Genomic DNA, 12,862 nt, shown 5'->3' with positions numbered 1-12,862 from the left:
GGCCGGCAATGGCCTCAAGAGCGCGTCGCAAGCGCATTGACTCGGAGGTTACCTGAATTGGCCCATAGGCTGGTTCAATTGCTTGAAATGCCAACTGCTTTGACCGTCTCCAATGAAATTTGCGATCAGACATTGTGTGGGACCTGCTGATAGCACAACTGTGGCAAATCAATTTGAGAGTCACAACACAGTCCACGATTTTGGGTACCTTGCGCCACGTGCTGCTGTCGACCAAGTCTTAAAGCTAATTAATTTTATGCTCAGATATTGAGTAACAATTAATCGAACAATCAAAATTGCAAGCATTCAGTATTTAAGCGTATTTTAGCTACGCACAGGGTATCGCTCAGTCGATCACAATCGACTTCAACATTCTTAATTGCATAAGCCTAAAATTTAACAAGTGTTTATTTTATGTTACATTTTTATTATGATCATTTTCCGGGCTTGTTTTGTTTGAAATTTAAACACTTTTCAAAAAGTAAACAATTATATCAATCTTAGCTCTTTTCATCAATACGTAATATGGACAAGTTTCAATTCCAAATAGTTTTCAATATAAAGAACTAGATTATTTCCAACAGCTTTGCATATATATATAGCATATAAACTATATAATTCTCGATCTCGTCTAGCTGAACAATTGACTGATCTACCGTCTTTAAAGACCTAATATAAAAGTTAACTTTTTGCTTTACAGTTAAATCAGCTTCGTTGTTTTTCAGTGCACAAAGGTTTAAATGCAAAAACTGTTTTTAATTTGATTCTTATTCGGTGTCTTTTGGTGCTGTTTTGTTATTATTTTAATATTTGTTGTAGTTGTATGAGTTTTTAATATTCAATAGTTTTTATTTAATTTTCTATATTAAAAATACAAATGTTAAGCAACAAAAATGTAGTGTGCATTAAGAATATCGCATAATTGAATAATTCTCTAATTTTCCAGTTTTTTTCTCTTTTTCTTTTTTAGAAAATTATACTACATAAGTATGTATAAAAAAATATAATTTGAGTAACTCATTGCCAATTTGGCTATTTAATTTGTTTTTTTTTTTTTTTTTGGGCTGGGCTCCGAAAAGCCTGCAAAATGTATATACAAAAATAAAAACTTTTTTGAATGGCTTGCAAAGCTTTTAGGAACCTAGAACCAAATCATGTTGCTTATAAACTAAACATGCTAAAAAAATATGTTGCAAGTGCTTGCAACAAACAAAAATAATAAATGATTGCAATTTTGGTTTTTTTCGTAATACTCTTTTAGAACAGAGAGGGGAGAAAAGAAAGTGCTCTAAAAGTCTATTTTACCTTGATACTAATATGTACTAACATCAAAATAAAATGTATGAGGGTGTGTGTGTGTGTGTGTGTGTTTCAGAATCATTTCCAACTTCGATATTGGTTTAAAGTAGCAGAGTTTAAGCTAGTTAACTGTTTAGATTCGGTACTAAAATGTACTCAACAAATATTTATATATATATATATAACTGCATTTGCATGTGTACTAAAACGTGCAAAAACGGACAGTTTGGTGCTGTGTGCTACTTGGATAGGCACTCGAATATAGTTAACCTAAGGGTACTAGTTTAGTAATGCGCTTTAACGAAAAATATACAAAGTGTGGGCGCAGTTTTACATCTAACAATAGTTAGATATCTAGGAAATAAACAGGAGCTACTCCCGGCTGGCTCCTGCAGCGCTACAGACTATGCTAAAAAGTATATTCCTCAAATGTGTACAAATAGTGTATATAATAAATATATATCCCTTGGTATAGCACTTTTTGCATTACGGTTTTTGTGTGTTATGCACCGGAGATTATGTCCAAGTTCCCATATATATGTTTGGATAAGCCAAAAGGAAACCATTTATTGGGCTTCTGTGGTTGTGCTGTAAACCTTCATGATGTCCTTGATGGCAGAATGAGAGCCAAAGACAAGGGCGCCAATGCCGCACAAGATGATGATTATGTTTTTCCACAGTATCCATTTGCCTGCACCGAAACCGGAATCCCAATGCACGACAAGCTCAATAATAACCTAAAAAAGGAAGATTCTAGTGTTAGGCCAATAGTTAAGAGTTAAATGATCTGCACTTACCGGAAAAATCAGACCGAGTATAGAGAAGCAGAAGGCGCCAATAAGACCCATAAATGGTGCTATAGTAGGCACTGAGATGGCCAGCACTACAGCGGCAGTTACCAGAACAGTGCTACAAGCGAATTAACAAGTTTGGTATAAGTACAAGTATAACTTGAGATCGATTTCAATATGATAGCTTACCGCAGCACGTAATTGACGAATGTGGGACGTTTGGTGCACTTTTCCTTGATGCCATCCCAAACAATCTCCAGGCACACATAGAACTGCAGTCCAAATGTACAATAGACGGCCAGAGCAATTAAGACTTTCACTGCCTGGGCGGGCCATTCCTCGATGGGCAGATTCAAGGTGATGCTCTCGCCAGTTGCATTGCCATAGCGCATATAGCCAAGGAAACCCAGAAGCATATATATCAAGGTAACACCCGACATGCCCTGGCTGAGCACACCGCAAATGCCAAGGAAATTCTTTGGCGTCTTCATGTTGTTCTCCAGCGGCATAACAACACCAATTGCCTCCATGGCAAAGATGGTTATGGAGAAGAACGCGGGCAGTGTGGACAAGGTGAAGAGCGCACGTTCCTGAATTGGCGGCAGATCCTGGACCAGATAGTAGAACGTAATGCCCAAACCGAGACCCATGAAAACATTGGCCACCATCGAAACGGGCGCCAGGTATTTCAGATTGGGCACCCAAGCAATAAGGATCAATGGCACGAGCATTATGCAAATGATGACACGCGACTCGATTTCACAATCAAACCAATGCTCAAGCACCTGCTCAAAGTTCTTGGCCACAATAACTGTATACACAGAGCAGGTGCCAAAGTATGTGAGGAACAGGCCAAACAATATGGAGAACTTGGCCACGGGCGCGAAACCGCGCAAACTCTTCGGTCCCTTCTGGAATGCAGCCTCAGCGATTTCCGCAAATGTCATCTTGGTGCGACGTGTCTTGTAGTACAATTTGTGACCGCATTTGACCTGCAGAAGCGTAAAATCCATTAAGTACAAAGTTCAATAAGCAAATTTGGACAGTCGGAAACCTACCAGCACGTAACTGCAGTGCGTGCAGACAAAGGCAGTAAAAATGGTGGCAATGATGCCCATCACAAGACCCGAATACATAAAGGCAAACGGCATGCCCAGAATGCCAGTGCCCAAAGAGGCCTTCAGCAAATGCGTCAAAGTTTCGTTATCACTAAAACGAGAGAGTTGACAAAATAAAAAAATAATTAAAGTTAAGTCAAATATGGCCTCCTCTTGGGCTGCAGACTTACGTAGTGGGATGCTCATTGTCGCGCATCGCAAACGGATCAAAATCATTGTTAGCCAAGGCCTGCTCGGCATCTGATTTCCGTGGCTGGATCTTGTATCTGTAAATAAACAAGAAGAGTTTATTAATATACGTTAGCATTGCCAATAAGGTTAGTTCTTATGGAAGTCACCTCAGCTCAACGTGAGTGGGTACTAGGTCGCTATTGGCCATGCTCTGAACTGATCTGCACACTGTTCACGGCCCAAACAACAACTAAATGCCATCAACGAGTGCACCATTTTCTTATATGTTGTATGCGGCCAGCCGTGAGTGAAATTCTTTTGGCTTTGGAATTGCTGCATCTGCAATTATAGTCGTTTGGCCGACGTCTCATTTAATGTTTACAAGCGTCGCAAAACACAAACGCAAAAAAATAAATGCACAATCCGAATTTGGTCTGTACGCGCGAGCCAATTGTGATTGGCCAGTTGTTGGACCGAGCCTGATTCCAAGCAGCCATCTCATTGCATCAGCCGCAGCAAGCAATTGCAACCGCAAGAAAGAAAACCAAGCCACAATATCAAAATTTACCATTGCCTACTTTTAGGCATTAAAGAAAATGCTGTGTGCTTGACAAAGAGTGCTTAAGGCAAAGCCAAATGCATTCATTTAACAAAAAAGCTTTTGGCAAATAAAATATTTATAAATTTTGATATTTTATTGTTGGCTTTTATTTAAAAGACTGTCAAAAGAACAGGATGTTCTATGTTGAACTTCTGACTAGTCACGTTGAATGTATAATTGTGCTATATTTAAAAAAAAACAATTCTTGTAAAACCTCCAAATCCGATTATGGACAATAGCATTGTGTGGAATTTGCCTGATAAGCACATAATTATAGGCACATAAATAAATGCCTGTACCGCAACCATAATTAAATTTATATACATACGTATTATTTATAGTTGTTTTTATAAAAATCTTTTCTCATTATATTGTTCTATTATCATTAAAAGTTCATGTTTTGCTTCCACAGCAAGCGAAAGGTTATCAGCTGATCATGAATTTTCAAATTGCAAAGTTTTCGTTATATTTCAGAATTCAAATAAATAATTAGTTTTAGTTCCTGTTTTTTTTTTATTTGAGCAAAGTTTGCAGCTCCCCGCTGAATATAAATGTTAACGCAAGCAAAATATAGTATATCTTAAAAGTCAGCAAAAAAAAGCATTTGCCTGTTTACATAATTTCGAGAGAGGTTTTGAGAGGTTGCGCTTCCAATTGTCATTTAAATATTTGCTTTGACAGGCTGCAAAAATATATATATATTTGTATTGGCAATAAAATAAATAATTCAGCATTCAGCTGATCTCGCGTTGCAAAATGAAAACAACAATATGCAAAGTCAAGAGTTTACACAAAAATATTTTTTGTGTGCTGCAAATACGTGTAAGATTATCTGTTTCCATGTAAAAAACATGCAAGTACAAATGTACAATATATGTACTTAAGTTAGTTCATGGATAGATAGAAATAGGGCCTTTTTGTGCTACGTACTATTCCACGGGCTATACTTTAACGTAGGCTTCAAGCTAAGTACGTATTATATGGCAATAATAAACCTATACGATTACACTTCTAATTATATGTGGATCCGTAATATTATATGATAAGTTCGTTAAAAAGTGCGACTCTCAACTGGTTAAGCTCTTTATACTTGCAAACACATTTGTTGCTTATAATTACAGGCAGCTTGCTAGTTAATATCTGCTGCGGTCATGAACCATAAATATATATATCTAATGTCGGGCCACGATTGAGCTCAAATACATATATCCATATATATATATATATATATTGTGTATGCTGGCGCCTGGTAAATTGACGAGTCGAGCGACATTTGGCGGCATCATTGGGCAATTTGTGTGACTAAACTAACGTTTAATTGTCTGGCACGCAAACTTAATTCTTTTATGTACTTATTAGATCTGTTAGCTCATGGCCTTATATTTATAGATAGAGCTGCTGTACTTACTTGTTCATACCGCCGCCGGGCAGGAATTGTTCCATTTCCTGTGGCGCATGTTTGCCGCCGTCGTCCTGAAATCGAAAAGTTATTGACATCAATTGGAAATGTAAATGGAAAGGAAAACTCTTGAAAATGAATACGCACTGCAATAACGTTAACCATTATGAATGTGTGTGTTTTTTTTTCTTTTAACTTATCAGCGCCGACTCCCAACCGATTTCGCACAGTGTACGTTCTGCAAATAAAAGAAACAGCAAAAGAATTATTAGTTAGGAATGCGCCTGTTGGGTGTAAGAATTAATAGAATTTAGTTTGATTGAATCAGCAGACGTTTGTTCGATTATGTTCAATCAAATTTCAATCGGATATTTTCTTAAATTTATACACATTTATGCGTTCAATTGCCTTTTAATTGATTCGTGCAACGCACATTCAATTTGAGAGTAAGCGGCATTTGATTTAATTTATTGAAATTTATTCGTTAAATTCTTGTCTCTTTTTTCTGCTGGGATTTGCATGCAAATTCGTTTGTGGCTCGACAATTGACTTCGAATATGACAAGTTATTCGCTTAATTTCTTTATATGTCACTTAAACTCCATCTAATGAGTTCTATATTTAGCCCCGGGCGCTATCAATGAACTCTCGAGCATTTCGCAACGCTGTCCCATTCAATTTGTTTGTCGTAAATATTCTTTTGGCCCTGTCATCATGATGAGATTCGTGTGTTCGACTTGTTTACCCGCCGTTGATCTATTATTAATATGTTAAATCGCAGCCAAAATTGAATTTTGTTTTTGCCAACTCATACATGTGTTACATTTCACATTCACAAGCAGTGAAATTGTCACAGCATTAGGTTGAAATGGGGCGGGGCATGCGGGCAGTTTGTCACATGCGTCAATAAGGCAACCTCGTGGCATGGCCTGTACTTTGGCTTTGTGTGTCATATTTTGGCGCTAGCTAACAATTAACACTTTGCTGGCCTTGCCTAATATGTCGACACTAAATAAAAGTGAGAATAATTTTAGCAGGCAGCTAGTGTATCACATATAGGGTATCATAAGTGTGGAGTTTCGTATAAAGTCGCGTCTAGGTATGACAATGATAAATGTGCTTTCTTAGCCAATTTACATGATTATTCATTTGGCATTCGCAGATGCCGCGCAGACACTTTTTAATGTTCAGCTTTTTTAGGGTTTATTGGGTTTACCATTTCTGATTTTCGTTTACCTCGGCACATTTCTCAACAAGGTTGAATGAACTTCGATGTCGAAGTTGTTGTGCAGTTCGTTTTAAAGCCAAACTTTGCATATCAATCATACTCATATGGCCCACAATGGGGGTAAAAGCAAACTTTAAACTGATTTCGATTAGTGCAAATTAATAACACTTCAAGTGCACACTTAATCTTTATCTTTATGCGAGCTCATAAGCATTATGACTTTGTCGGCTTCCAGATTTATAACACTCGGCTAAGAGCTCTATAAAAGCTCAAATTTCGTTATGCTCTTGAACGAACGAACTGAGTGGCAAGAAAACAGACAGCCGCACGTCACAAATCACGTATACTGATAAATCATGAGTACGATAAGATATAGTCGCAACATCGAAACCATTATCGTATCGGATCGGGCCCGGAACGTGCCGGTATGAATGAAATAAATTGTGTTGGCGGCAGCCGCAAAGTTATTAGTGGGGTCTTTTACCACATAGAGAACATCAATATAAATACAAATAGTCATATATGTTTGTACACATGTGTATTGAACAGCAACGACAACAACAACAAAAACAAGAAGAAAGAGCCTTCACCCACTGCGAGTCTATAAAATTGGCACAGTTTAGTAATTTTATTTTATGTTAGCTCTGTTTAGATATCGGATATATTTAGTGGCATTCGCCGGTTGAGGTGCCACCAAATGGTCGCCCCATATCTCATCTGTTGTCCGTGTTTTAGCCCCACAAAAACCGGTGAGAACTGGTTTCGCGAAACCTTTAAATAATTGATCGATTTATATCACTGCCAAAATCCAACAAAGAACTACACTTTGTTGCGTGAACAGACAGACAGAGAGATAGAGACCCGAGCATGACATAGCCAAAATAGAAACTTAGAGATAACTATAGATGTTGCCCTTGTGGCACGCCACAATTTTAAGTTCAACTGTTCGCATTGTTCGAAATGATGAAAACTGCCAAAAATAGAATCAATTTCATCAGCCCAATTAACTTGGAACACATTTTGGATGTGTACATTGTATCTGTGACATATTGTCGGGGTTTCGATTGCAGCAGGAAATGTAAGTTTAAGGAATATTCTTTTTGAAAGATTACTCTTTCTCCAAAGTGCAAAGTTCCACTCTTATATAAATATGTTAGTCAACAATATATTAAGATGATAAATCTCAAAGCCCATTGATGCTTATACTCAAAGCAGAGTACATATATCGGTCACAAGACAGAACGAAAATAACAAATTATTTTCGAAATTCGAAGAAAGGCAACCTTGAAAATGAAATTTTGACAAAGAGAAAAGCATTCTAGCATACTCTTTTGAAAATATTCAAATGAATACAAAGCAAAATACCGAAAATCGTGCATAATGTGTTCAAAAAGTAAAAACGCATTAGAATAGACCCATTTTTAGCTTAGCACAAAGCACATCTGTTGTTCACTATAAACAATCGCATTCAAAGCATATTAACTGCAATGTTTGTGGACCAAAGTTCAAATTTGATTTGCGGCAGAATGGGATGGGGATTATCGCCTTAAGACGACGACTGTTGCGCCTATGCCGAAAGCTACGTGTGACGTCACGTCTGCCTGACGACATCGCTCTCAGCAATTCAGCACAGCATCCTGCATTGGGCGAACGCTCTCTAGTCTCTCAGCATGTTTACGCTCTTAGCCACGCGGCCAGGCCCCTATGCAAAATATATATAAAAAAAAAAAAAACACGTGCTCCCAATTTAGAATTTAAATTGACGTCTCTAACTAAATGTGATGACGTCTACGAAGCTTAGGACTTGTATTCGAATTTAATACTGGGTAAATATTTGTATTTGTGATATTCGTAAAAAATAACGTATAATGTGGCATGTTTGTTTGTTTTGATAAGAGCTTAGTTTGAAAACGAATGCGTCAAGAAATCATTTCTGGAATTTAGTTTCGTGTGCCTTTTATCAGATCGAAGTCAACATAATGTGTTGGTTCATAGAAAACGAACAATCTATATTTACTTTCAAATAATTATGTTTATATTTAGCTTCAAGTTCATGCGGCGCCGTGTAAAGTTTTATAGAAATTTCATCAGCTAAAACTTTTCACCTACTTATGTTGCATTTGTGTACGCAGAAATGTTTCTTTATTTTTTTATATATAAATTTAAGGCAACTTCAATGAAAGTATTGGGTTTCCAATAGAATGTTTACAATTAATTGGCTTAGTAAAATTAACGGTAAAATAACATTGTAGGCAATGTTAGATTATAAATAATCAATCAGACTAAACGAATTTAGATTAACGTGTTTTTAGCAAGTTATCAATTAGAAATTTTTAATAAACATTCCGTTGTTTACAACATTTGACATCATTAAAAAATATGCCAGTAATCGCTAGAAATTGAATGTGCCGCTCCTCAACCTTATATAGTATCAGTAGAAATTGCTATAGTCGACAAAAACTGCTGCTCAAATAAGTCAACTACGCCTAGAAAAGATCATTTCAAGCAGCACTTATTATTATAAACAGTATATATATATATCATTATCATTATTATTATTGTAGGCACGTGCGAATGTCTAGAGGTTCACTGCCATTTACATATTGCGTGACTTCAGCTAGAGATCAGGAACTTGGGCCTAAAACATTGTAGGGCAATTACCATTAGATATACATGTACATTTGTAGATAAGTGCAGTAGCTTAAAGGTAATAAACAATTAGAGTGCTTGTAAGGTCATTGCATAAGCAGAGCTGCACACTCCTGATAAGAGCCGTGTGTTCGCTTTATCAATCGAGATAATAAAGTGCACAGGCGCATAACAATATTAACTTTTGGGTATATTCACAGACAATCATTTTAAAATTTGTATATCAGCGAACTCTTAGAAGTTTACGGGTTCTTGCAATTATTGGCTGACCTCCCCAACAGTTGATAACAAAGCAAATAGCACCTGAGGTGTGCCGTCGTTACGATAATTGGTTACGTCCAACTAAAAATCAATTTGTCTTGAGGTAACAGCACTCGCAAAAGGGTAGCTCGTCTACCTTGCCACAGAGAAAATGGTCAAGTGTAAGGGCGTGGGCTGACAATTTGCGCAAATTGACAAGCAAACAAGAAAGCACAATCATAAAGAATAACCGTCAGAAATAACGGTAAAAAGCGTCCATATTGGCCGTAGATTAGCGGGGATCGTAACAGGGCGTAATTTAATTCTTTAAACGTGGCTAACATTAATGTAATACAGCTTAATTTAAATAGATTCAGGACTTAATTTCTTTGCAACAGATGAAAGGCAATGCGGCCCACGCTCAACAGCGACTGACGCTGACCCGCATTTCTTTTTGCACCCTTCGCTCTATGACGTCACAGTTTTACTGCGTCTTTCGTTGAATTCGCCTTTGCCCGCTTCTAAAATTCTTGTATGTTAATTATCGCCGTACAAAAATCAATAGACCAAAGCGACATTGAAAATTGTGTGTTATGCAAACACGTTCATTCATACATTCATACATACATACTTATGTACATACATACATACATGTACGCATGCATGCATGTGCTTTTTGTAGCTTCTAAGTGTGGGCAGAGATAAGGATGAGGCGCTTGCCTGTCCCATGGTCAGGAAACGAAGGTCGGCTTATAAATTGTCCGCACAAATGTTAGATTTTAATAGTTTAGTTTTGTTGCTATGAACTTTTCATACAATTAATGTCCAGGCTAACAATTTGTCTTTTTCCTTACATGAGGGCCAAGTGAGTGTCGATGTGTGTGTGTATGTGTGTGTGTGTGCTCCAATGGCTTTCATTGTCGTGGGCGTTTAGCTATCGTAAATTACCATTGGTTATACCCTACACTAGAGTCCGTTCGATTCGACTTTCCCCCTTAACACGCTCAATTGCCCGTAAATTACGTATTTATTGTTAAGAAAACGTGGCGAATCAGCAATTTAAATCGAATTCTTCAGCCATTGCACTATTACACAAAATCAGACAAACAAATACAAAACGCTTCAAACTGCCTAGTTTAGTATCAGTATTAGTATGGGTATAAGTATTAGAAAGCGCGCGCGTATTTGCTTTTGTTTACTGCGTTAGGACCAAAATAGAGACTTCATTCATGGAAAGTGATTTGAAAGACATGTAAATCGGAGGAAGTGACGATGCAGAGGTCACAATAAAAAGAACATTGCCACAACGAAATATGCGAAGAGAGAACTGTAGAGCAGGTGCAACGCTGGCAGGTAGGCGTCAGCTTCGGCGTCGACGTCAGCAGAGCAGCCAGCGACTACGTCTTTCGCTTACGTTGCGTACGCGTGTCAACGTTGAAGGGACTTTGCTTTTGGCCTGTCAGAATTCGTATGCATATATCTGGCGGTCTTAAAAACAGTTTAAAAATACTTAATAACAATATGCAACAGATTTTCGTGTGCAACACAATGTACAAATATAATTGACGCTAAGCTTTTGTTGTTCTGGCCCCCGAACGAGTTGAATAATGCATTAACCAACAAATTTTCTCATACAATTTTGGTTTATTTCTGGGCCCATTTTGACTTTTCGTCAGTGCATGCATGCTTGTGTGATTTTTGTGATTGTGTAATTTTGACATTTGCCCATTAGTTTTAATGGCTTTCTCTCAGACTGTACATATTTATTTATTTGGGGCATGTTAACGACATTTTTCGATTGCTTTCCCTTACGAGACTGCATAATGTGTGCGTTTGAGCAGCAGCTTTACGCTTTACTATTGCCATGCAGTCGCCTTCTATTTCTAGACGTCCAAATTTGTGCCATGTGCTTGACATTTTTTTTCTTATGCTGCTCGCATACACAAAAATTCTTGAGTAGAACATACAAACAGACACGAGAACGTAATTATGTATGTGTGCATGCATGTGAGTATGTACTTACACTGTCCACTGTTGCGTTGCCCGTTGTGTACGTTAGTTAGCACTTTCTTAACTCTCGTCACAGATATTGAAATTAGCACAACAATTAATTCTATTTTAAAACAGTTTTTGTAACGCTTAAGCTACTTAACCATACATGAATATAACTTATATTTAACGATGCACACGCTCTAAATATTCTCAACAATTAAAGCACCGCTTGCAAAACGTTGACCACGCGGCACTAAAGTCATACAGCAACTGACGCTGCGCTCGCATTTTTAGCGGTTTTATATAAAAGAGCGCACAACGGACGCGCCAAAATATTGAGAGTTGCCGTTAAACTAACAGCTGAATACGGCACACATCGAAACAGCGGCCGGCACGCTGAATGCGCAGAAGCGACTGAGTATAAAGAGAGGAAGAGAGCGCGCTCTCATTCTCTGCGGCAATACACGTTTCTGGCCCATTATCAAATTATACTTTAGTTTAGTTTGTAACAGTGCATTTTCAACAAAGAGAGACAAAGGATAAGCATAGGACATGCTGAGAGCTAGGGCCAAAGGGCGTAGGATGAATAAAATGAAAAGGGCAAGGGTCTGAAAATGCCTTGACGTTTGGCTGACGAAATTTCGATCGGCTCTTTCATAACCGTTGCAAATGCTTTTAAAGTTTTTGCTCGCAACGGAAACATGAAACTTTAAAATAGAAGCTCGGCAACACGACACGAGATTAGACATCCTCTCTCTCTCTCTCAGGCACCTGATAAAAGAACCGTAAATTGCGTCAGCGTAAACATGGCTTGAAAGTGTAAATTTTAAACACCTGAAAATAACCAATATTATTGAAAGCGTTAACGATTCAGTCACATAAATAATATATGTATTAGGCTAAGAAAATGCAACGTCATGTTGACTCACAAATTTTTGCAATGACATTTTAATTTTTCACCTTTCACAGCTTGTACGTCATCATTCTAGGGATTTCCATTTGCTATATTGATAAACAAAACAAACAATTAGATATGGTGAAATTCGCATAATGTATGCACATATACAGTATTTTTGCTAATCATTATTAAGTACGATATGCGACAACCCATTGTCAAACTGGCTTTAAGTGGTCTTCAAACAAAAACTGTCGATACACGTGACAGGGTCGTGTGCAGAGAGCTCGAAACAGGAATATGAGCACCATTAGAGGGCTATTATATAGATAACTAGCTTATTTTTGTGGATTGAACCTAGCCGAATAGCCTATTAAGTATCGAAAATACATTTACCATTCATTTGTTTAAACTTAGGAATTATTGAAAATTGCTTTACTAGTTTTTACGCAATTGTAAAAACTTTCATCGTTAGTTAAA

The 12,862-nt window shown here is 37.5% G+C and overlaps 1 protein-coding gene across 2 annotated transcripts; it reads right to left on the bottom strand.

Moving 5' to 3' along the window:
- Window positions 1-1,040: 1,040 nt before the first annotated feature.
- On the bottom strand, window positions 1,041-11,766 carry path (solute carrier family 36 member pathetic). 2 transcript variants are annotated; one of them, XM_002047255.4, is made up of 8 exons: window positions 11,519-11,766; window positions 5,527-5,617; window positions 5,389-5,453; window positions 3,379-3,474; window positions 3,149-3,299; window positions 2,280-3,082; window positions 2,097-2,208; window positions 1,041-2,036 (listed from the first exon to the last, which is right to left on the bottom strand). In XM_002047255.4, the coding sequence occupies exons 2-8, from the start codon at window positions 5,542-5,544 to the stop codon at window positions 1,866-1,868; spliced, it is 1,416 nt and encodes a 471-aa protein (XP_002047291.1). In that variant the 5' UTR covers window positions 5,545-5,617; window positions 11,519-11,766; the 3' UTR covers window positions 1,041-1,865. The 2 variants fall into 2 exon arrangements, with proteins under 2 accessions (XP_002047291.1, XP_015031286.1); XM_015175800.3 differs by lacking the exons at window positions 5,389-5,453; window positions 5,527-5,617; window positions 11,519-11,766 and adding an exon at window positions 3,547-3,602.
- Between the last annotated feature and the right edge of the window lie 1,096 nt (window positions 11,767-12,862).

The sequence above is a fragment of the Drosophila virilis genome, chromosome 3 (assembly GCF_030788295.1).
Source record: "Drosophila virilis strain 15010-1051.87 chromosome 3, Dvir_AGI_RSII-ME, whole genome shotgun sequence".
In the NCBI taxonomy this organism is placed as follows: Eukaryota; Metazoa; Arthropoda; class Insecta; order Diptera; family Drosophilidae; genus Drosophila; species Drosophila virilis.
This window is presented reverse-complemented; position numbering and strand designations above follow the sequence as displayed.

Bases quoted from the DNA above. Each gene is read 5' to 3' on its own strand.
- path (XM_002047255.4), bottom strand. The intron at 3,475-5,388 runs GTAAGTACAGCA...GTTTATTTACAG, and splicing joins CCCGGCGGCGGTATGAACAA to ATACAAGATCCAGCCACGGA. The intron at 3,300-3,378 runs GTAAGTCTGCAG...CTCTCGTTTTAG, and splicing joins GACAATGAGCATCCCACTAC to TGATAACGAAACTTTGACGC.